Raw genomic sequence first — 27397 nt, 5'->3', positions numbered from 1 at the left:
GGTGGCTGCAAGGATCCAGTATTTAAGCATTTAACTCTGTCAAAGCAGAGATTTGCAAGTCTATATCAGGGAAACAGAGGAGACCACTGTCTCTTCCCACAGAAGACCTGTCGAGAGGATGGGGTCACTGGAATGAAAAGCAATATAACTGCAATTAAAAGGAATGTATCAGATCATAATTAGCTTCAGCTTCTGGGCTGTGATGAGCACAAATTAGTTCATCGGGTGCATTTTTTATACAAGCACTGTTATAAATTGTGAAATTATTTGAAAATGATCTGCAGAACTGGAAGGAAATTCTCCAGTAAAAAGTGACGAGCACTGGGTGATCGGGTGATCTGTGTATTTCTAGGGGATTTAATCAGTCTAATTAGGGTGGAGTGGCCCCGTATGGTTATCTGCTGGGCCAGTCTCACATGGGTGTTATACCTGGAGCCCCATGTTGCATATACATTTATAGCATAATATATTAGTTATGTTTATGGAAACAAGTCTTTCACAATAGAAGTAAAATGTAAGCAGTTTTTGGAATTACAATTACAATTTTTCAAACCAAGCACAATTGACGTATTTAATGAATTGAATTATTAATATATTAATAATAATAAATGCAATAATGAATTATAATAATTATCATCAATTAAATAATTAATATAATAGCAAATAATAAATGAAATAATGTTATGACTAATAATACTATACTATTAATAATAATAATAATAATAATAATAATAATTATAAAATAAAAAAGTAAATAATAAAAATAATCCATCATAATATTAAAATTAAATAATATACTGAAATAATACCGCAATAATAATAATACATGAAACAATATTCTGAAATAATAATACAGTAAAAATAATAGTCAAGAAAATAATTAAAATCATAAGAAATAATAATTAATCATAATAAATAAAATATATTCTGAAATTAAAAATAATAATAAATCAAGTAATTAAAATAATAAATAATCATAATAACATAATGGTATTCTAAAATAATAACACAGCAATAATAGTAATAATAATAATGATAATGATAATAGTAATAATAATAATAATAATGATAATAGTAATAATAATGATAATAAAGAAGAAGAAGATTAAAGAAAGAGGATGTAAGAAGGAAGAAGAATATGGAAGAAGAAGAAGAAGAAGATCATTCTTACCTCACTAATCCTATTCTGCTATTCTATCAAGCCTTTGGTGGTGGTACTGACCCACATAATCATCTTGTCAGGATAAGGCGACTACCATCACACACAGACAGGGACAGTGCAGCCCTAAAACTTCCCAGACCCACTATCCTTACATACTTGCACGATCACCCTAGGCAGTGACCCCACAACTGGGCGGCAGTCCCTACGGTCAAGGGTGGGTCAAAAGCCAGTTGGACAATGAAGTACAAGAAATGCCAGAGGCAAAAGAGAAAACCAACGCGCCAAAAAGTCAAAAACCAGGAGATCAATACAATACCAAATCACCAGGAGCCAAAAACACAGTAACAATAACGCTCCAGAAATCCAAGCCATAGAAGTCTTCAATTACAGCGAGGGAACAGCAGGGGGAGCAAGAGGACAAGAAATTCACCGGGACCTGCACATGCCGGTGTCCCTGCCCCTCATAATTGGCCCGGGGCTCCGATCTCAGAGCGGGCCACACAGTTGATCTGGTTCCCATGGTAACCTGCCGCTGCTGCCGCATGGAGGCAGTGCCATCCGGGGGAACCATAACACATCCCCTCCTTAAAAGGCTCCTAATGACATGAAAACATCCTCGACAACAGGACAGAAATAGAGTGGAATTAGAATGAAGGGGTCGGGCAGTGTCGGACTGGGGCACTTTTGCAGACTGCACAACCTCCAACGGTCGTGTTCATGAGCCCTTACAGGGATAACAGAAATATTAAAGGTGAAGTATGATGGCGGACAGTCACAGCAACATGCACAAACATACATGTGGCAGAATGTACACATATATGGATATCCTGCAGGTCAGTCAGAAACAAGACACGTGCAGCGCACACCGATCACTCATTGGACACATGTGGGACACAAGACACTTATACGTGGCTCACAAGCCACTGATGCATCTGTCACATGCTGCACATACACCACTGATACATAGAACATATATAGCACACACCAATCACACATAGGAAACACGCAATGCACACACCAAGACATTTATGCCTAACCCTATTAAGTGTTGCACACTTAAAGGGGTTAAAGGGGTCCTCTCAATTCATCAATTGGCATTTATCAAGTAGAGAAAGTTAATACCAGGCACTCACTAATGTATTGTGATTCTCCATATTGACTCCATTACATTATACTCAGCACGTATCCGTGGTTTTGACCACTCTGCAATCCAGCAGCGGTGGCCGTGCTTGCACACTATAGGTAAAGGTGTTGGCCTATGCACACTTCCAGCCTATCCCTATAGTGTGTAAGCACGGCCACCGCTGCTGGATTACACGGTGGTAATAACTAGAGATATTTCATATTTTGAAATTCGTTCACGCTTCGTTTGCTGGTAAAAGCAGAATTGCTTTATGGATTCTGTTACCACGGACCCTAACGCAATTCTACGACGGAATGTATAACAGAATGCCTTTAGAGGTATTCCGTTATTCATTCCATCATAATAGAAGTCTATGGACTGCATAACGGATCCGTCCCGTTTCTGTTATGCAGGGGAGTCCTCTCTAATGGCATTCCGTTATGCATTCTATCGTAGAATTGCGTTATGGTCCGTGGTAACGGAATCCATAACGCAATTCTTCTTTTACCACCAACTGAAGCGTGAACGAATTTCATAACATAAAATTCGCTCATCTCTAGTAATAACCACGGATACGTGCTGTGTATAATGTGATGGAAAGGAGGCAATATGGACAATCACAATACATTAGTAAGTGCCTTGATAAATGCCATTTACTAAAGTGAGACAAACCCTTTAACCCTTTTAAGCATAAATGTCTGGCATGAAATTTACCAAATCTTAACCTCCTCAAATTGCACATAATCTACAGTATATTTAAAAGGGTTCTCCTACCGTAATGACCTATTGCCTATCTACAGGATCGATGATAAATATCAGATTGCTGGGATCTGACTTCTGGAACACCCACTGATCATGAAAAAAGGGGTCCTGAGAGATTTAATTACATTACCACCAATCTATATACAGTCGTAGCCAAAAGTTTTGAGAAGGACACAAATATTAGTTTTCACAAAGTTTGCTGCTAAACTGCTTTTAGATCTTTGTTTCAGTTGTTTCTGTGATGTAGTGAAATATAATTACACGCACTTCATACGTTTCAAAGGCTTTTATCGACAATTACATGACATTTATGCAAAGAGTCAGTATTTGCAGTGTTGGCCCTTCTTTTTCAGGACCTCTGCAATCCGACTGGGCATGCTCTCAATCACCTTCTGGGCCAATTCCTGACTGATAGCAACCCATTCTTTCATAATCCCTTCTTGGAGTTTGTCAGAATTAGTGGGTTTTTGTTTGTCCACCCGCCTCTTGAGGATTGACCACAAGTTCTCAATGGGTTTAAGATCTGGGGAGTTTCCAGGGCATGGACCCAAAATGTCAATGTTTTGGTCCCCGAGCCACTTAGTTATCACTTTTGCCTTATGGCACGGTGCTCCATCGTGCTGGAAAATGCATTGTTCTTCACCAAACTGTTGGATTGTTGGAAGAAGTTGCTGTTGGAGGGTGTTTTGGTGCCATTCTTTATTCATGGCTGTGTTTTTGGGCAAAATTGTGAGTGAGCCCACTGCCTTGGATGAGAAGCAACCCCACACATGAATGGTCTCAGGATGCTTTACTGTTGGCATGACACAGGACTGATGGTAGCGCTCACCTTTTCTTCTCCGGACAAGCCTTTTTCCAGATGCCCCAAACAATCAGAAAGAGGCTTCATCGGAGAATATAACTTTGCCCCAGTCCTCAGCAGTCCATTCACCAAACTTTCTGCAGAAGATCAATCTGTCCCTGATGTTTTTTTTGGAGAGAAGTGGCTTCTTTGCTGCCCTTCTTGACACCAGGCCATCTTCCAAAAGTCTTCGCCTCACTGTGCGTGCAGATGCGCTCACACCTGCCTGCTGCCATTCCTGAGCAAGCTCTGCACTGGTGGCACTCCGATCCCGCAGCTGAATCCTCTTTAGGGGACGATCCTGGTGCTTGCTGGACTTTCTTGGACGCCCTGAAGCCTTCTTAACAAGAATTGAACCTCTTTCCTTGAAGTTCTTGATGATCCTATACATTGTTGATTGAGGTGCAATCTTAGTAGCCACAATATCCTTGCCTGTGAAGCAATTTTTATGCAACGCAATGATGGCTGCACGCGTTTCTTTGCAGGTCACCATGGTTAACAATGGAAGAACAATGATTTCAAGCATCACCCTCCTTTTAACATGTCAAGTCTGCCATTTTAACCCAATCAGCCTGACATAATGATCCCCTGCCTTGTGCTCGTCAACATTCTCACCTGAGTTAACAAGACGATTACTGAAATGATCTCAGCAGGTCCTTTAATGACAGCAATGAAATGCAGTGGAAAGTTTTTTGGGGGATTAAGTTAATTTTCATGGCAAAGAAGGACTATGCAATTCATCTGATCACTCTTCATAACATTCTGGAGTATATGCAAATTGCTATTATAAAAACTTAAGCAGCAACTTTTCCAATTTCCAATATTTATGTAATTCTCAAAACTTTTGGCCACGACTGTACATATACACACACACTATATACAGTACAGACCAAAAGTTTGGACACACCTTCTCATTCAAAGAGTTTTCTTTATTTTCATGACTATGAAGGCATCAAAACTATGAATTAACACATGTGGAATTATATACATAACAAACAAGTGTGAAACAACTGAAAATATGTCATATTCTAGGTTCTTCAAAGTAGCCACCTTTTGCTTTGATTACTTATCACGGTCGGCGTGGCTATCACATACGTGACACAGAGGGAGGGAACGATGAAGGCCCTGCCCAAGTGAGAGGGAAGATGGTGACCCCTGACTCACCTGGCAGCTGGCACCTGGCTGCCCTGACGTCCATAGACGGGTTCCTCACCCGTACGCCGATCACGTGCCTAAAGCCCTGGCTTTCCCTGAGCTGAGCCCTAGGTAGTGAGCAGGGCGATGGGAACACTAGTCCGCACCACTAACTCTAAGGGAAAACACCAAGGGAAGGACAGACAATACAAACTCAACATATATTCCCAGGTGGGCGACAACAAGAGACAACAATAAGCCAAACAGGGATCCGGAGGGTAGCACACAGGAACAACAACCAGGATTAACCACTCCAGTGGGTCAGTATAGATGTCCAGGCAGGAAGCTCTATAACTGGCAACTAGAGAAGAGTGAGGGGAGAATATAAGGAGGTAGGGAGTGGCAGACAAGAAACAGCTGAGGAGGAGAAGCTACGGATCCCTGAGAGAGACAAAAAGGATAGCAAGGCAAACACAGAAAACAATCACTAAGAAACACCGTGATCTTTAGATATAGAGCGCGCAGCCACCCGCTGCGACCTCCTGACCCCGGGTATAACGGAGTCAGACGTGGCTCTAGATACCCTCGTGACATTACTGCTTTGCACACTCTTGGCATTCTCTTGATGAGCTTCAAGAGGTAGTCCCCTGAAATGGTTTTCACTTCACAGGTGTGCCCTGTCAGGTTTAATAAGTGGGATTTCTTGCCTTATAAATGGGGTTGGGACCATCAGTGGTGTTGAGGAGAAGTCAGGTGGATACACAGCTGATAGTCCTACTGAATAGACTGTTAGAATTTGTATTATGGCAAGAAAGAAGCAGCTAAGTAAAGAAAAACGAGTGGCCATCATTACTTTAAGAAATGAAGGTCAGTCAGTCAGCCGAAAAATTGGAAAAACTTTGAAAGTAAGGGCTATTTGACCATGAAGGAGAGTGATGGGGTGCTGCGCCAGATGACCTGGCCTCCACAGTCACCGGACCTGAACCCAATCGAGATGGTTTGGGGTGAGCTGGACCGCAGAGTTAGGGCAAAAGGGCCAACAAGTGCTAAGCATCTCTGGGAACTCCTTCAAGACTGTTGGAAGACCATTTCAGGGGACTACCTCTTGAAGCTCATCAAGAGAATGCCAAGAGTGTGCAAAGCAGTAATCAAAGCAAAAGGTGGCTACTTTGAAGAACCTAGAATATGACATATTTTCAGTTGTTTCACACTTGTTTGTTATGTATATAATTCCACATGTGTTAATTCATAGTTTTGATGCCTTCATAGTCATGAAAATAAAGAAAACTCTTCGAATGAGAAGGTGTGTCCAAACTTTTGGTCTGTACTGTATATATATATACATACACACACACACATACTACATACACGCACTACATATACACACACATTATATATATATATATACATACACACACACATACTACATACACGCACTACATATACACACACATTATATATATACATACACTATATACTGTATATACAAGCACTCACACTATACACACTATACATACAATCACGCAGACTAGATACAGTCCCTGTTCTTTTTTACATTTTATCTTATTGCTTTCTTCTAATTGTTGTCTACACTTCTTTTATCCCTTTATGTCTTCCTAGGATCTCTTGGAGTTTTACAAGTCCGATTACACCCGTTCGTTACACCTCATGAGTGGGACCTTCTTTGCTTCAATTATGGCTGCAGCCGAGGATGGATCACAGACTTCTGCGGCAGATTTTGATCCTGGTCTTACTCATCAGGGGCGGTGGCTTAAAGAAGCAAGAGGGCGTGGTTTAGTGGAAAGGGGTGTGGCTCAAAATCAGGGGCATAACTACCATAGCGGCAGACCATGAGACTGCTGTGGGGCCCAGGGCAAGAGGGGGCCCAGTCTTAGTTGGGATCATCTCCTCTTCTACTGGGGGTGAAAACTTGGTCAGGACTCTACCCTCTAAAGGAACAACTTTTAGGCCTCATGCACACGACCGTGCAGTTTTTTGCGGTCCGCAAAACGCAGATCCGCAAAAAACGGAAGCCGCTCGTGTGCCTTCCGCAATTTGCGGAACGGAAGGCCCATCGTAGAAATGCCTATTCTTGTCCGCAAAACAGACAAGAATAGAACATGCTATATTTTTTTCGCAGGGCCACGGAACGGTGCTGTCCGCATCTTTTGGGGCCTCGTTGAAGTAAATGGGTCCGCATCCGAGCCGCAAAAACTGTGGCTCAGATGCGGACCCGAAAAACGGTCGTGTGCATGAGGCCTTAGCAAATGAGGCAGTGGAAAAATGTCCCAAGGGTAATTGAAAGGGGTTTTGGCGGAAACCCTTCTGTCCTGTGGGGGGGGGGCTGGTTTGATCCTTGCTATGGGGCCCTTACTTCTCTATGTACGCCACTGCTCAAAAGATTGACATAAACCGAACCAACCAATATCTGGAGTAAAGTTAGATAAAAGTTTCTAAAGATGCAACAAATCTATCATCCAGCGTGAGCCGCTGTGATACATTCGGCTCATGTTCAGACTGCCCTTTGTTCTTTGGGATGGTTTTATCTTCATCTGCCTTCTTCAAGGACCCTGATCCATCCCATGACGTGTCTTTGCATCCGAGTCTCCCAAATCTGATCAATTTCCTCCAAGGAGTAGAATCTGCAAATCAATCAGAATGAAATTCTGTAGAAGAATCTGTGATTAATATGTCAGGCTCAGGCCCACATAGTGCCAGCAATGCATTCGATTGGGACTCAGCAGAGCCTCTAGTGGAGAAACTGAAGACTGCAGAATACTAGAATTGGTACATCTTGGTATAAAACTATATCAAATGGATATTCTCTTTTTTTTTTTTTCATCAAAAAGTCATTTGCAACAATATGTCCTTTTCCCTATAACAATTTTCAGAAATGAATATTTTTAATAAAAGAGAATGGAAAGCTCACGCTTCATGACAACTCCTCGGGGAGCGATGTTTGACACTTTTATGTACTTGTAATGCCGTGTCTGGCCACTTGGTGTGCTGTTAAGAATAAACATTCTCATAAACAGAATGAAATACAACACATTATTATACAAGTGCGTGTAGTGCTGTACTTTAGAGCTCCACCTGGTGGTAAGAATATATACTACAGTCATGGACAATTTGATATAATTTCACCCGTGGACTGATAAATGTGTAAATGATAGCATCATGATCATGGAATCGAATTGCATGGCATTGGGAATTCATGCAGATGTAGCAGAGCTATTACTGAATCACGACAACTTACGGCATCATGCCGTACCAAAAACCAGGTCTGCTCCATTGACAAACTCAGCTCTGCTGCTACTACATCTTTCTGATGCTCTACTACAGGCATGCTCAACCTGTGGCCCTCCAGCTGTTGTAAAACTACAACTCCCACAATGCGCTGCTGCAAGCTGTTCAGGCATGCTGGGAGTTGCAGTTTTGCAACAGCTGGAGGGCCGCTGTCACCGCCAGCTCTGTGAGAAGATCTGGCAGACGCTCTTCTCTACCTGTTGTATGATGTTCTTTGTTTTGGTTTCACTTTCTCATCTCCTTTTCATCTCCCAGCTGTCACCTATTTGCACTGATTGTCTCCCTTTATATCCCCTCCCATACTGCCTCACTTTGCGGTTTATACTTCTTCCTGGATTGTGTTCACTGCTGGAGGCTGCTTCTCCTGATTCCTCAGATAAGTCTGTTTCCTTTATTTGTGTTTCCTTTCTGGCTTGATTCTAGGTGACCCTGACTCCGTCCGTATTAAGTGCAGGGAGCCGGTGGTCGTGTCCCCTCACTATTATAGGGTTTTCAGGTGTCACACAGTATAAGGTACGTGGGCATGCAATCGTCTACCATAAAGATCTTTGCATGGGCATAGCAGTCAGGGAGAGCTCTAGGGGTTTTATAGGGCTCACCCATATGCTCCTTAGTTTGGGATCAAGCCAGTCGGATGTTTATTTAGAAGTTCCAGCTTTCTGCAACACCATCCGTGACAGCCGCAGGTTGAGCATGCCTGCTCTACTATAATGCAATACTATCTAGTAGACATCGGGAACGGCTCTTAATGTAGTGTCTCTTATGTCTGCACCGCAAGCCACCTTTTCTTCTCGTTCTTTCCACTACCATGAAGCAATCAACGTGCTGCTGTTGATGGATCCGTGCCCTGCTGTGAACAGATCTGATCGGCTCATTGACTTTGGATGTCCACCTGAACCATCATTAAATGAAGGAGATCTGCTTGCTGATGGTTTCCATTTAGCAGCAGTATATCTTTTGTTTCTACGCTGTCAAAAACACTCGATAGGCATTGCAAATATTCTAGAAGCCAATAGGATGCTTTATTATAATTTGGTATTTTCTGCCCCTTAAGTATGGTAATGAACTTTTCTATAGGTGGCTTTGTATCATACAAATATTTTATGTCTTCATAAGCTGAGATATTAACCAAAGCCTTCGTCAGAGTAAAAGAAATAGTACAAAAAAAGACAAGATCTGTCAATTCTAATTAATCTGCTTGCTGATGGTTTCCCTATAAGAACACAGTTTTGTTTCTTTTCGACACTGTACGATTAAGGCGGAAACAAATATTCTACTACTTGGCGACTCAGTGGTGGATCTTCTACCTCTATGTACAGTATAGATATTTCTATAGGTGGCTTTGTACCATACGCTATGGAGTATGTGTCATTGTGGAGGGTCTCTGCCGGGAGAGGACAAATCATTCGGACGCCATTGTAGAGACTTCTAGACATACAGTGTGAACTAATGAGGACGGAGGAATGTGGAGAGTCAATGGACGGCAGCAGCCGTTGCCTCGGAGAATATAACTAACACGCACTCCTATGGAACGCAGCGGCGGAGATAGCAGAACAGGAACAATGGAGGCGAGCATTTTTATCAAGACAAAGGCGCCATTGCTGTGGTCGAGAACGAGACGAGCGCGGCGGTGGGATATGTTATTAATCCGGACACTGAAGGCATCTTATACACCCAAGGATTCTTAGGGCTCATGCACGCGAACGTATTCTCTTTCCATGTCCGTTCCGTTTTTTTTTTGCAGATTGTATGCGGAACCATTATTTTTAAAGGGTCCGCAAAAAAAAAAAAACGGAAGTTAGGGCCCATTCAGACGGCCGTACGCTGTCCGCAAAAATGCGGATCCTTTTTTGGCGGATTAGATGCTATCCTATTCACTTGTATGGGGCCCTTTTCTTCTATTGCACGGCTCAGCAAAAAAATGAAACATGTCCTATACTTGTCCGTGAAAATCAGGACATGGCCCCATTTAAGTCTATGGATCAGCAAAAAAAAACGAAATGCAATAGTTTTTTTGCGGACATGCTGAACTGTCCGCAAAAAAAACGGCATACGGCCGTCTGAATGAGCCCTTACTCCATGTGCATATGTCCGTATTTCCTTTCCGCCAAAAATTGGATATTTCCTATTATTAAGCATAGGTTTGTTCTATTAGGGGCCGGCTGTTCCGTTCCGCAATATACGGAATGCACATGGACGTCACACGTATTTTTTGGGGGCTCCGTGTTTTGCAGACCGCAAAATACATACGGTCGTGTGCATGAGCCCTTAAAGGGGTATTTCCATCTGGGACATTGATTACCATGATATGTGATCAGTATCAGATAGATGCGGGTACGACGTGTGAGACCCTCTGCGATCTCCAGAAGAAGGAGAGCAAACTGCGCATTCATCACTGCGGGAGTCCAAGAAGTAGCAAAGTGAGCGCACTGCACATGAGCAGCCAGCTTTCCATTCACCGGGACTCTCAAAAATAGCTCAGTGCGCTCGCTCGGTGGTGATGTTTTATATATGCAAATGAGCCTGTAGGAGGAACGGGGGCGTCGCTGTTACACTTAGAGGGTCTGCTCTCTGCAACTGCTGCACCCCCTGCACTGTGATTGACAGGACCAGGCAGACATGATCACTTTTTCACTGCCTGGGCCTGTCAGTCAAAGTGCAGGGGGTGCAGAAGTTGCAGAGAGAGCAGAGCCTCTAGGTGTAATGGTAACGCCCCCATTGCTCCTAGAGGATCATTTGCATATATTAAAACATAATTTTTCTCAGCAATGCAGGCACATATGAACATGGGACCAACACAGATGTCTTTGCTGTCTGTAATCTGCAGCAGCTGAAGTGTGTATTATGAGGTTCTGCAGCAGCTGAGGTGTGTATTATGAGGTTCTGCAGCAGCTGAGGTGTGTATTATGAGGTTCTGCAGCAGCTGAGGTGTATTATGATGTTCTGCAGCAGCTGAGGTGTATTATGATGTTCTGCAGCAGCAGCTGAGGTGTGTATTATGAGGTTCTGGACCAGCTGAGGTGTTTATTATGAGGTTCTGCAGCAGCTGAAGTGTGTATTATGAGGTTCTGCAGCAGCTGAGGTATGTATTAGGAGGTTCTGCAGCAGCTGAGGTGTTTTTTGAGGTTCTGCAGCAGCTGAGATGTGTATTATGATGTTCTGCAGCAGCTGAGGTGTGTATTATGATATTCTGCAGCAGCTGAGGTGTGTATTATAAGGTTCTGCAGCAGCTGAGGTGTGTATTATGAGGTTCTGCAGCAGCTGAGGTGTGTATTATGATATTCTGCAGCAGCAGCTGAGGTGTGTATTATTATGTTCTGCAGCAGCTGAGGTGTGTATTATGATGTTCTGCAGCAGCAGCTGAGGTGTGTATTATGAGGTTCTGCAGCAGCTGAGGTGTGTATTATGATGTTCTGCAGAAGCAGCAGCTGAGGTGTGTATTATGATGTTCTGCAGCAGCTGAGGTGTATATCATGAGGTTCTGCAGCAGCAGCAGCTGAGGTGTGTATTATGATGTTCTGCAGCAGCTGAGGTGTAGATCATGGAGTTCTGCAGCAGCAGCTGAGGTGTGTTTTATGATGTTCTGCAGCAGCTGAGGTGTACATCATGAGGTTCTGCAGCAGCAGCTGAGGTGTGTATTATGATGTTCTGCAGCAACTGAGGTGTACATCATGAGGTTCTGCAGCAGCAGCAGCTGAGGTGTGTACTATGATGTTCTGCAGCAGCTGAGGTGTGTATTATGAGGTTCTGCAGCAGCAGCTGAGGTGTTTATTATGAGGTTCTGCAGCAGCTGAGATGTGTATTATGAGGTTCTGCAGCAGCTGAGGTGTATTATGATGTTCTGCAGCAGCTGAGGTGTGTATTATGAGGTTCTGCAGCAGCTGAGGTGTGTATTATGATGTTCTGCAGCAGCTGAGGTGTATATCATGAGGTTCTGCAGCAGCAGCAGCTGAGGTGTGTATTATGATGTTCTGCAGCAGCTGAGGTGTATATCATGAGGTTCTACAGCAGCAGGTGAGGTGTGTATTATGATGTTCTGCAGCAGCTGAGGTGTGTATTATGATGTTCTGCAGCAGCTGAGGTGTATATCATGAGGTTCTACAGCAGCAGGTGAGGTGTGTATTATGATGTTCTGCAGCAGCTGAAGTGTGTATTATGATGTTCTGCAGCAGCTGAGGTGTGTATTATGATGTTCTGCAGCAGCTGCAGCACAGAACTGTATAAACCACTCTAAACCTCAAAGGGACAAGGTGCACTACATGTCCATCAGTCAATGATTGACTCAGGGGAAGGAACTTCTTGCTGATGCCTGTGACAGACCGCTCCTACAGGAGAAGATAAGCAGCGCCTATGCTGCGCCGCTCGTCCTCTTGTGATCATCAGAAAGTGATGCGCACACAGATATTATTTACCATTTGACATGCAGACTAATAAAGAGCACATGGACGCCTGACATCCAGCGCTGAGTACAGCAGAGCTCACTCTGCGCTCTTATTAATACATCCCCTATAATGGCAGATATAAAGCCTTGCATCAGTATAATGGATCATTGTAGCTGCAGGCTGCGCGCCGTCTCCGCTCCCTCCTCCATGAATGCCCCCTCTCTCTTCCCTCCCCTCCACTATACATGTGATAGTAAGAGCCGCTGATTATCACACAGAGCAGGCACTGATCGCGCAGGCAAACATAAGAGAAGGGAGCACAACACCTTCCCCCACCTCCAAGGACTGCTAATTATTCCTCTGAATAGGAAGTTTGTAAAGAAGATGGGTGAAATTTAAATGCAATCTTGTCTCCGAGCTGCTTTCCCTCCTCGCTGAACCATCTGCTGCCAAGAGTGTGAAAATACCACACTATTCGGTGTCATAAGAATAGAAATCTCGTGCTTGTCTGCAATGAAAGAAAAGCTTCCGACTGCACACCCCAGAATTTAAGGACCATGAAGCCCCTCCAATCTGATGCAAAAATTCATCACATTCCTCCACATCTCTGCTGTATCAACCACTCCTTAAAGGGAATGTCCATCCTTTAACATCTTATCTTCTTTAGATCAATTTCTTTTATAGTATTATAGATATAGTCTGATACAAAGCTCCGAATTCCCTGCGTAGACATAGATTTCAATTGATCAAAACCTGTCTGCCTGTAGCCACCACTAGGGGGAGCTGAGGAGTTCAATGCAGACTGGTTGATCATTGAATGCAAAAACACTATGCAGTATGCTAAGGCTACCCCTAGTGGGTATGAGATTTATGATTTATCTGTCGGTCTGTGCAGACTTGGAGCTCAGTGTCAGGAAAACTAAGGTCCAGCTCCTAAACCCATTGGGTCCCATTGGGACCTAGAGCTCAAACCAACCTGACATTGCCTTGGCTTTAAATATGAAAAGTTCTGCAACCTTCCATTAAATCTGATATTTCAATCCCTGACCATTTTCAAGACCTGCTTGCTGTCATTGACTGGAAACACACTTGTTCACATGTAGCTGTTGAATACCTCTTCCCAGTGCTTGGGGTTTACTATAATTGCACCCAGTGTGTACACTAAACAGTCCTGTCTCCAAACCTTTCCACCTCCATGGGCCACAACCTGCATTGTCTCACCTGCACTGATTCATTGCAGCAAACTCCCAGCTGTGGGAGCATTAAGAACTCAGGAGGAGTTCTGATGGGGAATCAACTTTTATCACGTGGGTAAACTGGGCAGCTGGACATTTCTTATGTAGTGTCCTCTGCTGGAGAAATGTGGTATTATGCAGTGGCAGGGTTTGGGGTGGCCCCAACGCTATGCTTGGTCCTCCAGACACTGTCAAGGTGCTACTACATGTTGCTACTTCCTGGAGGTGATGGTAAGGCGTGGAGCACCCCAATAGGAAATAAGTCCAGAGAGTCAGGGTCTGCAGTAAACCAGTGTGCTTCTTTACTGGAGGAACTCAAGTGCAAAACAAAACAGGCGAGGCATGGGGCTGGCTTCTCCACTCTCCTCCTCCAGAAGAAGGTTCGAAGCCTTTGGCCAGCTGTTTCATGTTTCTCTCTCTCTCTCTCTCTCTCTCTCTCTCTCAGAAGGCTGGCTCCTCGATCAGAGGGCTGTTGGTCCAGGCTCTGTGGCTCAGTCCTCCAACTGGCAACCTGGTGGTCACAGGGCTGATGACCCAGGATCTCTGGCAGAATATCCTCGTTTCAACGTCTTCTGGTCACTCTTGCAGTCTGGCAAAGTCTCTCCTACTAAACACTGGTCCCTATCTGAACACAACTATGGGCTCTGACTGCTCTCCTTATCTACAGTTTCTAACTGACCTACAACCTTCTAGTGGGAGGGGTGGAATGGAGAAGCACAGCCTAAACACAATCAATGTTACAATTTTACTCCGTCATAGACTTGTATAGAGTTTTAATGCAGGTCTATGGGAATGTCTAAGCAGCTTTTTCAGACATAAACACATCTTCAGACACAAACAGACAGTCAGAAGGTCATTGCATAGGTAGAAAGTCATAAAGTCACTCAGTATTAGCTGCCTGTGCATTAAAGGGTTGTCTCACCTTCTGTGTTCAGCACCGCGGGTCCGGACTTCGGGTGCTCTAGGGGGCGGTGCCTGCTAACATGAGTGGCAGCACAGGCCAGCGGCGCTGGGATGATGTAATTCCCTCCCCTGGCCTGTACGTCCCCGTCCAGAGAGTATTAATGATTTAGCAGCAGCCTTGGTCGGCTCAGCAGAAGGATAGCCGGCGGCGCAGCACTGTAGCAGGTTAATACCAAAAGGCACTTCAGACTCAAGGCAATGGAAGGTGGCCAGGGGCGTGAGCTAATGCGCATGAGCTGGAGACTAGCGCTCGTTCCCACTATACCGGCCACCAGAAAGGTCGCCTTTGGCTTTTTTCACAGCGCAAGCGCGGCCACCGCTAAGGCATTGCAGCGGTGGCCGTATCCCCTAGAGACGAGCAGTTTATAATGACAAGGAAAATTGGGAGAAGTGAGAACAGGAGGCATTATGGTCACGTAGAGTATATTGGTAAGTTACTTCTATTAGGTTATTAAACAACATGAGTATCACTTCATAAGATGAGACAACCCCTTTAACCCTTTCCACAATGCAGTGCAGATACAGTGAATTAATTAGGCTACTTTCACACTGGCGTTTTGGCTTTCCGTTTGTGAGATCCGTTCAGGGCTCAGCGGTCCAAAATGGATCAGTTTTGCCCTAATGCATTCTGAATGGATAAGGATCTGCTCAGAACGCATCAGTTTGACTCCGTTCCATGGTCCAGACCAGGAGCATTCTTTGCCCCAGAGCTGGTCCTGAGTAGACAACTGTCCCCTCCTATGTCATCCATGTGCCCTAATAAATCCTAGGGAAAATGGTTCTCCTAACATTCCCAAGTCTGCACACTCATCTCTCGCTACCACTTTCCCTCCCTCCCATACAACGAAGTAGACATCTCTTCTCCTCTTTGCTCCCTTGGATTCTCCGTTCCTCCTAACCCTTAGCCAAGGCTTTTACTTCTTCTTCGGAAGTAGGAATCTCACTTCGGGGTCATGACAAAAAGAACCTATAATCCCCACCATTCCTGGTCCGTTATTACTTTTCATTCCTATTCTCCTTCATGGTTTCATCTCTACCCTGCCATCCTCCGATGAGCCGTCCATCATCCATCATCCTCCCTCATTATCATTCATCAATTCCAGCCTCTACTTTATTATTTTCACTATCTCCGTCACCATTCTAACTTCTCCTGATCCTTCAACCATATCTGTCTGGCTCCTCTACATCTTCCTGTCTCCTCTTGTCACGATTGCATCCAGTTTAGCCTGATCTACAGGCTGATACTTCTTTTTAGCTGCGTTGATACATTGTAACAAACTATCAGCACGAGAGAGACATTCCTGATACACTTTAGCTTACAAGAGGATTGTCTAGACTGGATACAATTGTAGCAAACTGTCATCTGTGAGAAGAATTTGAGCTGTATGGATATTCATCCTTTGGATGCATGAGATTCTTTCAGTTTATTGACAGAAAGCAGAGATGGTGAAAATGGTAAGAGCAAAGTATATCATAAAACTGCATGCATTTGTATTATGTAATAATTAAGCATCAATCGTTTATAAAATGGAGATCTCTATATGAAGGGTATGTAGCCTTTTGCAACCATTTTGTCTATCTAATGCAGGCATCCTCAACCTGCGGCCCTCCAGCTGTTGTAAAACTACAAATCCCACAATGCCCTGCTGTAGGCTGTCCGGGCATGCTGGGAGTTGTAGTTTTGCAACAGCTGGAGGGCCGCAGTTTGAGGATGCCTGATCTAATGTATCATGCATATTGGTTTCCAGTTCCCACGAGCGGGTGTCACACTGCGGCCTCACAGGAAGCTCCCGTCCTGACCTTCCAGCGTTTCCGGGGTCGCGTAGCATTATATTGATTTATGATGCTATGTAACCCTTAGAGGTCTGGAATGTATTGGATAACACTGACAGCATTATGTCTGTAGCATATGCGGCAAAAGGGGGAAAGGCGCTCATAGGGAAATACGTTTTGCTCGATTTGTTGGAAGGTGAAGAATAGTAGTTGCGCTCACCTTTTAGTGTTGTGTGACCATAGGCACAACAGTAGTGTAGAAGGTGGTCAGTGCTGCCGGTATCGTTCAGTCCCCGCTAGTGGAGTTGCCAGCCCCCCGGAGGAGTCATACAACAGAAGACAGGGAAATGTGGACAATGGAGTCCACCAATTTCGATAGCTCCTGGCGCAAGTACACAACCTCAGTAGCTTGAAGAAAATTATTTGTATTTGAATATAGGTTGACAACGCGTTTCGGAGCTGCAACACTCCTTTTTCAAGTCTACAAATTGATGATCAATTTCCCAATTTATGTGAAATTGATCATGTCTGTGTTATTCAATACATTCCAGACCTCTAAGGGTTACATAGCCTCATAAATCAATATATTGCTATGCGACCCCGGCAGTGCTGGAAGGTCGGGCCGGGTGCGGCCCTGCGAGGCCACAACGTGACACCCGGCGCCTAAGGGTGTGGTAGCTAGGTGGCAAAGACATGGTCGTAAATGGCACCAGCATGCCTTTCGGATTATTAATGACTGTGCATTTACCACGTGGTCACCGCAAATCAACTTGCATTCTGCTTGTTGCGATTTTCGGGCCATGTCCCAGATGCCTGGCGGCTGCTACACACATCCTCTCCCTGCTTAAAGGAGTTGGCCCATCTCAGACATTGATGTCATAACAATAGAATAGGCCATCAGTGCCAGATAGGTGCGGGTACTGCTCCCGTCTCCAGAAATGGGGGCCCCGAAGTTAACAGAAAGTTTCAAAAATAACCAAGTGCAAGCTCGGCTTTTACCGGCAATACCATAAGGGTGAACGGAGAGGTGGCCACAGTTGCGCTCGCAACTCCCATAGCAATGAATGGAGCATGGTGCGCTCTACTTCACTGCGGGTGCCCTGTTCTAGAGATAGGAGCAGGTCCCTGAGTTGGGTCCCACACCTATATGATATTGGGGGCATGTTCTAGCTATGTGCTATCAATGTGTGAGATGGGCCAACCCCTATAAAGACTAAACAGGTTCATAAACAATATTACAATGAGCCAAGTGTCCCTCTTTGACTAACTAAAGTGTTGGGGTTAGAGATGAGCAAATCAATTCTAACAAATTAGTTTGCCTCATTAGCAGGAGTTGTTCACCTGCGAGGAGGTGTAGTAGTGCCCACCTGCGAGGAGGTGTAGTAGTGCCCACCTGCGAGGAGGTGTAGTAGTGCCCACCTGCGAGGAGGTGTAGTAGTGCCCACCTGCGAGGAGGTGTAGTAGTGGCCACCTGCGAGGAGGTGTAGTAGTGCCCACCTGCGAGGAGGTGTAGTAGTGGCCACCTGCGAGGAGGTGTAGTAGTGCCCACCTGCGAGGAGGTGCAGTAGTGCCCACCTGCGAGGAGGTGTAGTAGTGCCCACCTGCGAGGAGGTGTAGTAGTGCCCACCTGCGAGGAGGTGTAGTAGTGGCCACCTGCGAGGAGGTGTAGTAGTGCCCACCTGCGAGGAGGTGTAGTAGTGCCCACCTGCGAGGAGGTGTAGTAGTGCCCACCTGCCTGTTGGACATTCCACCAGGCCATGACAACCTGGGCCCTGCACCGCTGCAGGTGCTAAACCTCAACTTCGGCTTCGGGAGCATTGCCTGCACATGCATCATTACACTTCCGCTCCTAAAGCCAAATTTGAGCTTCAGCACCTGTGTGGCTACTGGGAGCAGCGGCGCAGGGCCCAGGTTGTCAGGGCTGGCTAGATGTCTAGCCCCGTCAATCAACATGCAGGTGGGCGCTCCTTCACCTGTGGACACACAACCCCTCACAGGTGAGCAACTTCTGATAATGAGAGTTGGAGGCAATGGAGGCATGTGCTTTGACCAATTGCCCTCTACAACACTGAAATGGGGTATATCAAACCTGAAAGTAAGACCACCCAAAAATAGGATGACATCCAACATCAAGGCATCATGGTCCCGGATTACAGAATATTAAATTTTAATTCACCCCTAGAAGCTATTTATTACAAATCAGTGACTGGAATCCATTTGACCCAACCCCAGTCGTCTAGAGGCCCCTATAAAAAATATTTCACAATATTCTTTAATCACAATCATTAGATTTCTCTAGAGTCACAAGTTCAGCTCTAATGTATACAATATTATATCCCTGGGCCGGCGTTGAGGGGGGGGGGGGGGGGGGGGGCAAACTGGGCAATTGCCCAGGGCCCCCATGGTCTAAGGGCCCCCCTGCTTCAGTGCTGCTGTTCAGCTGAACGTCCGTGGAAGCAAACGGGCAGACAGCTGAAAAGCTGCACTTTACAATGTAGTGTAAGGCCCCCTCCCTGTACACAGCCATTACCACAGCCATTGCTGCTCTGCAAACTGCACTCTTCTACTGGAGCTGTAGGACCTGCCATGATGTCACGTGCAGGAGGCGGAGCTCAGCAGAGAAGAGGGGGATAAAGGACCTGCGATGACCTCACCATCATGTGACCAGAACAGGAGGCGGAGCTCAGCAGTGCAGTAAAGTAATGAAGAAGAAGACCAGTGATGCACGGGAAGAAGTGAAGGATTCAATGTAAGTGCCAGGGGAGTGCTGGGAGTTATAGTCCTTTCCTCTTTTACCTCCTGTTATGTAATATCAGAGTACATTACAAGATGAGGTATGAGGAGAGGACTAAAACTCCCAGCATTTCCAGCTTGTTATGTAATATCAGAGTACATTACAAGAGGAGGTATAACAAGAGAGGACTACAACTCTCAGCATGTCCAGGCCATTATTATGTAATATCAGGGTACATCACAACACCCTGGGTATGCTGGGAGTTGTAGTCCTCTCCTCTTATACCTCCTCTTATAATGTACTCTGATATTACATAATAACTGCTTGGATTTGCTGGGAGTTGTAGTCCCATCCTCTTATACGTCCCCCTGTAATGTGTTCTGATATTAAATAATAATGGCTTAGACATGCTGGGAGTTATAGTCCTCTTCTGTTATACCTCCTGCGGTAATGTGCTCTACATTAGGGTCGGGACAATGGATAGGGGAGGGTAGTCATCCGCCTAGGGCGCCACTTCGCTACGCATAAAGGGGGGGCGCACTCATGGCCGTCCAACTTCACAAGCCTCAGGCCGCTAGGCCTCAAGCCTGTGAGGCATTAGAACAGCGCAAGAAGCCGCACTGACATCAACGCAACCTCCTGCGCTGGGTCTCGCATGATGACATGATCACGTGAGACCCGGAGCAGGAGCGGTGATGTCATTGGGATGACATGCATCAGGACGCAGCAACACAAGCTACAGATAAAACTGTGGTCTGCATCACAGAGAGTGGCGGGGGATGGGAGGGAGGTGTGTCTTAAATGTCTATCCTTGTCCGCAATTGCGGACAAGAATAGGACATGTTCTATTTTTTCGGAAACGGAATTGCGGACCCGGAAGTGCAGATCCGCATTTCCGTATCCGGACAGCACATCGTGTGGCCCCATAGAAATGAATGGGTCCACAATTCCGTTCCCGCAAAATGCGGAACAGAATTGCGGACGTGTGAATGGACCCTAAATCTACTCATACTTGTCCTCTATACAGTACATTGTATCATCTATAGTATATACTTTGTATTATCCCTCCTCTATATATTGTATCTACTTCTCCTCTATACATTGTATAAACGTCTCCTCTATTTATTGTATTTTCTCTATACATTGTATCCACTTCTCCTCTATACATTGTATCCACTTCTCCGCTATACATTGTATCTTCTCCCCTATACATTGACTCTACTCATACTTGTCCTCTATACAGTACATTGTATCCCTCTTCTATACATTATATCTACTTCTCCCCTATACAGTACATTGTATAGACTTTTGTATACAGTACTTTGTATCTCCTCTACACATTGTATCATATATATATATATATTATCTACTCTATACAATGTATCTACTAATCTATACATTATATCTACTCTATGCAGTATGTTGTATCTTCCCCTCCATTGTATCTATTCCTCTATACATTGTAGTTACTTTTCTATGCATTGTATCTACTTCTCCTCTATACATTGTATCTTCTCCCCTATACATTGACTCTACTCATACTTGTCCTCTATACAGTACATTGTATCCCTCTTCTATACATTATATCTACTTCTCCCCTATACAGTACATTGTACTTTATCTATACATTGTATAGACTTTTGGATACAGTACTTTGTATCTCCTCTACACATTGTATCATATATATATATTATATATAGTATCTACTCTATACAATGTATCTACTGATCTATACATTATATCTACTCTATGCAGTATGTTGTATCTTCTCCTCCATTGTATCTATTCCTCTATACATTGTAGTTACTTTTCTATGCATTGTATCTACTTCTCCTCTATACATTGTATCGACTATGTAAAAACTAGAGATTAACCCCTAAAATCAGGGAAAGAAATAGACAGCAGCCCCGGCAATGCAATATATAAAGGTGGTGATTGCCAGAGGCGTCTACCTAATGCAAGCCTCACATACTGGGGGATATGCTGTGATGAAATGCACCTTGTAAAGCCATTGGCTCTGGTCACCAGCCTCTATCCAATGCTTAACTGATGATGCTGCTGATCTATTTGGGAAGTTGGCTGGCTCTCAACGAGAAGCCTCTTCTCAAAGGCTGTTTCACAGTGCAAATATGCACAGAGCAGCCCTGGTGTATGTATAATAGAAGCTCCAGTCCTTTCTAGAGCTGGCAAAATGGATCCCAAATCTCAAGTCACCCTGTCCCTGCTGCTGTCCCAGGTAAGAGCTCAGCTTCCTGCAATGCTTTACATGTTGTGCTGCTGCAGAAATTGTCTTTTTTCCATTGCTTTTCTTCTTCCCATGGATGCACTCACTGCCTGTATGTGTGTGGATGGCAGGTGAGGACAGTAAGCACAGGCAAGCACAGCTTTGCTTTGAGACCTAACTGGGGTGCTGATTTTGGTGTTGTGCAGCACCCCACCCTCATTGCTGGACCCCCCTTTTGAATCTCATGCTTTCTTCTTAAAGTTGATGGGATCTGAAGTGTGGGTGCTGTTTTTGTGGTCATGCAGTACCCCACCCTCCTGGCTGGATCCCCTTTGGAGATGACCCCCCTTCCTGCATCTTAATAGTATGCCAGGATCCATTGCAGTGGAATCCCCACAGTGGGGAGGGGGACAAGGTCTGGTGTAGCTTTCAAGTTGGCAGCATGTAATATGGAGGGGGATTTGGTCACCCCCCTGACATTGACTTCCAAGTTAACATGCAGTGCGGTTGTTTAATGCCTGGATTGCTGAGCCTGTGGATTGTAAGGACACCATTCCTCCAGAAGTTTGCATTGAGAAGAATATCTGCTTCCCTGGACCCCTGGAGATGCCAACATGTTTTCTGCCATGACAATGGTGTATTGTTTGTTTTTTTGCACCCCTCAAAAAGTAGTATGCTGGATAGTGATTAGGAGGGCTTTGTGTGTATGCTCCCTGCTCAGAATATTGCATACCCCCCCTCACTACAGCAGAGACCCCCACACCCCAGCAGAACAGCTGAGCCGCCTCCATTCAAGGCATGGCACTACTGCTGCTGCTGTCAGTCACAGCTCCAGATCTCTCCCTTTCCTCCATCGTCCACAGCTCCCACGTCTTCCTATTCCAGAGGAATAAAATTCACTTCCACTCATCTGAGCCTCTGTGTTGCTGAAGCATTAGGGTTTTGCAAAAATCTCAGTACCCCTTCTTCACAGATCGCCCCTAAATCATCATGTGGGTGGTATTGCTAAGCAACCCTGCTGCATGTACTTTATTTTGTATAGGATAGATTGTAAGCTTCTCTGTCCAGTGTAATAACTAAATAACTATGCTATACGATAGATTGCAAGCTCCTGTGTCCAGTATAATGACTATGCTACGCCATAGATTGCAAGCTCTTGTGCTCAATGTAATCACTGTGTTGTACAATAGATTGCGAGCTCCTGTGCCTAATGTAATGGCTGTGTTGTGCACATTGCCAGCTCCTTCGCTCAACCACTGTGTTGGAAAATAGATTGCAAGCCCTTGTGCTCAATGAAACCACTGTGTTGTACACTAGATTGCAAGCTCTTGTGCTCAGTGAAACCACTGTGTTGTAAAATAGATTGCAAGCTCTTGTGCTCAATGAAACCACTGTGTTGTACACTAGATTGCAAGCTCTTGTGCCTAGTGTAACAACTGTGTTGTAAAATAGATTGCAAGCTCTTGTGCTCAATGAAACCACTGTGTTGTACACTAGATTGCAAGCTCTTGTGCTCAGTGAAACCACTGTGTTGTAAAATAGATTGCAAGCTCTTGTGCTCAATGAAACCACTGTGTTGTACACTAGATTGCAAGCTCTTGTGCTCAGTGAAACCACTGTGTTGTAAAATAGATTGCAAGCTCTTGTGCTCAAGTAACCACTGTGTTGTACAGTCGATTGCAAGCTCTTGAGTCTAGTATTTTGAATTGTGGTGTAGATTGCAAATTGACTGTATTCCACAATAAATTACAAGCCCCAGTGTCCAATGTATTGACATGTAAAATAGATTGCACGCTCTTGTGCCTAGTGTAACAACTGTGTTTTGGAAAGTAGATTGCAAGCTCCTGTGCCAAGTGAGATGACTGTATTCTGCAATTGATGGCAAGAGTCTGTGTCCAGTGTAATGACTGCGTTGTAAAATAGATTGCAAGCTCCTGTGGGCAGTGTAATCATTGTGTTGTGAGGTAGATTGCAAGTTCCTGTGCCGAGGGTAATGGCTGTGTTGTAAAAATAGATTGCTAGCACTTGTGCCTAGTATAATGACAGCGTGGTAAATATTTTGCAAGCTCTTGTGCCTAGTGTAACAACTGAGTTGTAAAGTAGATTGCAAGCTCCTGGGCCAAGGCTAGTGGCTGTGTTGTTAAAGAGATTATTCGCTTCTTTTGTAAAACGTAATTTTTGCGTTGTAGTAGATTGCAAGCTCCTGCGGCCATTGGATAGATACATGTAACAAGCCACGTGTGCTGCCTTGCCTTGGGTTGGGGGGGGGGGGGGGGGTCTGCAGACTCTATGCCTATGTGTGGAGGTCCTAGGCGCAGTTGGTGTGGTCGACAAAGGGTTAAGCACTGCTCAGCACTGGAGATGGCATTGAAAATGAGGGAAGATTTACCGATGAGTGGAACATGAAGCGGTCAGGTAACAGAGATGATTAGTTATTGCTGTGAGCAGTAATGAAAAACATCAGAGGAGCGCCTGCACACGGTCCACGCTGGAGGAGCCTGTGGCAGCCCGAGCTGCTGCCAATTCTGGGGGGGCTGTCAAGACATATAGAGCAATTCTGAGACGCCTTACTCAAGGGCAAGACCCCCACCTTAATGTAGTGTATAGAGCAACTGGCAATGAAAGGGTGAAATCAGATCATGTAGGTGCCCAGAGAGGAAGGTACGTCCCTGCCACGGCTCCTTCATATGGAAATATAGTCATAATCCTATGTTACATGGCTCCGTACGATAGGTGGGAGTAATAGAGGAAAATGCAGGTAGGTGTCCCCTGCTATAACTTATCACTGATTGGGGCTATGATACAATTTACAACTCTAGCACCAACTCAGAGAGACTTGTTGGCGCCCACCCGGCCCCCTGGGCACATACCTCGCCATTCCCCCCGCACAATTACGCCCCCTCGTCCCGGTGGCAGATTTCATGTGACATTGTGTTAGATCCGATCTACAAGTCAGGTGATCCCTAGAAGAGCACGAGACCCTATAGAAGGGATGAACTATAGGTCCCTAAGCAGGCACTGAAGGGTTAAAGTATAAGCACCAAAGGGTTACATTTCACCACTGATGGGGGTTAAGGGTTAAAGTATAGCCACTCATAGGGTGTGAAGACTTCTAAGCTCCTCCAAGTGCATGCTAGTTCAGTATATACTGTAGCTTTGGTTTCTGTACATATAGCAGAGCCGGATTTGTCACTTTACTCCTTTGGGATGCTCCGTCCACGCGTCAAGCCTCCGATATGGCAGTAGGTTGTCATGCAATCCAAAGCGGAATAATTGATATAGCTTTGAGCCCTGCTGCACCGACCTGACAAACGCGGCTCTGCTATGTCTCTCTACTCGCTTGCGTGCACATTTTCTGGCACTCTCAGGTGTCACATTTCTTCTGTTTAGGATTTAGAAGGTCGGTCAATGGGTTCATCATAAATTGGGGGTGCCCTGCAGGGAAACCCTTCATTTTCTAGTTGCAGACTCCTGACATAGTGTGAGCGCTGCTGTGCAATTACGAGGCTCGGAAGGTGTTCAGACCATGCGCTGCTCTCTCGCAGGAGCGATTGTTTCTTCTGTAGTCACAGATATGCCAAAAAAAGATGGACAGCACTGGGCTGTGGTGGGGCGGCCTAAAGGGGATCTGTAAGTGCATGTGCCCCATACTGGTATCTACCCACCCCTTCCTTCATTATAAATACCCAACAGAACATATCCACAATCCATATACCTGTATGTTGTGCCTAGACGGTAAGAGACGGTTGCACATGGGTTAATTGTCCAACAGTGGTGGTCATCTCTTCATAGAAACCTATAGGCCAGGAAACGGGAGAGCAGATACCAGGTGCACCATGGCCACCACCTGATTGGCACCCGAGATTTCAGCTTTCATGGTGGCTTCTCTACTGATTTCACCCTTAAAGTGGCTTGACTGTCTCAACCAATAGAGATGAGCGAATCGAAGCTGATGAAATGGAATTCGATCCGAATTTCAGGAAAAATTTGATTTGCACCTAATCCGAATTCCCTCACGCTTCGCGGTAACGAATCACATTTTTTCCTGCACGTGTTAGGACATGGTGCAAAGACCTCTGGGAATGAGGGATCAGCCAATCAGCAGCCAGCCACCCCTGTGATGTCACAGCCCTATAAATAGCCTCAGCCATCTTGGATTCAGCCATTTTCCAGTGCACTTAGTGCAGGGAGAGACGTCAGCAGGCGCTAGGGACAGTGCTAGGAAAGACTTTAAAACTTTTATTTTGCAGTATAGAAGTTCAGGGAAAGGATAGGGAGGAATCATTCCACAGTATTGAAGCAGAACAGGGTTCAGTCGGGGAGTTTACAGCCTGGGTAATAGGAGCAATCCTATTACACCTTGCTGCACTGACTGCAGATCCAAATTGCCATTATACAGCTCTGTAATTCCAGCAAACCGTTCTCGTTATTGGGGTGCAAGTGCTGTGTGATACCGCCATTAACAGGGTTAATTACAAGGAAATATTTCTACGTCTTATTTGCCCTTGTGCGATGCAGTTATATGTTCTAAAGCCTTCTTTGATGTGTATTAGTGGGAAAAAAGGGCCGTGGCAGCAGGAGTTGCAGCGAGAGGCCTGAGCTCCTGGTGTCATCTAGCGGTCGTATCTTGACCAGCAACCCAGCGGTTCTTGAATGGTTGACTCGGTCATCCACTTCGTCCCAAGTGACATCAGACACCCCCAGCCGAAAGTCGGTGGGTTAATCAGACAAAACCCTTAGTTGGCATGGCCCGGGAGCAGGCCCTGTGCCCTCACCTGTCCTCAACCTGCCTCTGTCCTTTGTTGTTACCTCAGCCAGAGAAGTATTATATGCTGTGGGCTCAGCCCCACTATACAGCGAGAACAACGTCATTCCACTGCTTCATATCCTGGAACAGATGCCAGTAAATCTGGCTGGTCAGGGGACTGGAGACGTGGCGCCTAGATCTCACGGCCACATAAGCTGAAATGGAGGCGGAGGAGAACATTGGAACACAAGTAGCAAAATGGGTGGTTTTTATACACAGATGACAGGAGCAGCCAGAGGAGCAGCCAGAGGAGCCACAGGGCGATGAGGAAGACGAGGCAGATGACCCAGACACACCGTGGCAGTATGCAGTGGAGATGGAGGAAGGGAATCCCTCCGAGTCACTTGCACAAATTGCCCGATGCATACTCACTTGCTTGCGTAGTGACAGCTGAATTGTCAGCATTTGGCAGAGGGATGACTTCTGGCTCTCCAACTTTGTTGGACCCTCCCTACCGGTCCAAAATCGGGGGCCTTTTTTACACCCGCTGAGAGGGAGGAGAAACTGAATTACTAAAGAGACATCAGATGTAGTCAGTTGGTCGCTGCCTATCTGCGCCATCGTCCATCCTCTCGCAGGTCTGACCGGGGGGGGGCCTCTGCACTCACGTTCCTCTGCCATGGCTGCTGTGGCAGGATGGGGGCGTAGGAGCAATTCCAGCTCCATCAGCAGCAACTTGAGTCTAGAGTTGCTGATGAGCAGCTTCCTTCACCCACCTAGTGAAGAAACTACTTACCAGCAGCAGTAAAAGTTAGACCTGGAGCAGGACCTGAACCAGCAGGTGGTGGCATACTGGGACAGCACCATGCCAACCCACATTGAAGATCCGCTGGACTACTGAGTAGCCAAACTGGATTTGTGGCTGCAACTGGCAGAGTTTGCCCTGGAAAAGCTGTTCTGCCCAGCCAGTAGTGTGGCTTCAGAGCGGGTGTTTAGTGCGGCAGGGGCCAT

The 27397-nt window shown here is 45.4% G+C and overlaps 1 protein-coding gene across 1 annotated transcript in view; it reads left to right on the top strand.

Annotated features, from left to right (window-relative positions):
• The first annotated feature begins 21509 nt into the window (after positions 1–21509).
• CDH13 (cadherin 13) overlaps positions 21510–27397 on the top strand; it is a 530998-nt gene continuing 525110 nt past the window's right edge. The window contains exon 1 of the mRNA XM_040409712.1: positions 21510–21651. Within this exon, the coding sequence (XP_040265646.1) occupies positions 21607–21651 (45 nt within the window). The 5' untranslated portion in view covers positions 21510–21606. The remainder of the gene's footprint in view (positions 21652–27397) is intronic.

Source organism: Bufo bufo, chromosome 10 (assembly GCF_905171765.1).
Source record: "Bufo bufo chromosome 10, aBufBuf1.1, whole genome shotgun sequence".
NCBI lineage: Eukaryota > Metazoa > Chordata > Amphibia > Anura > Bufonidae > Bufo > Bufo bufo.
This window is presented reverse-complemented; position numbering and strand designations above follow the sequence as displayed.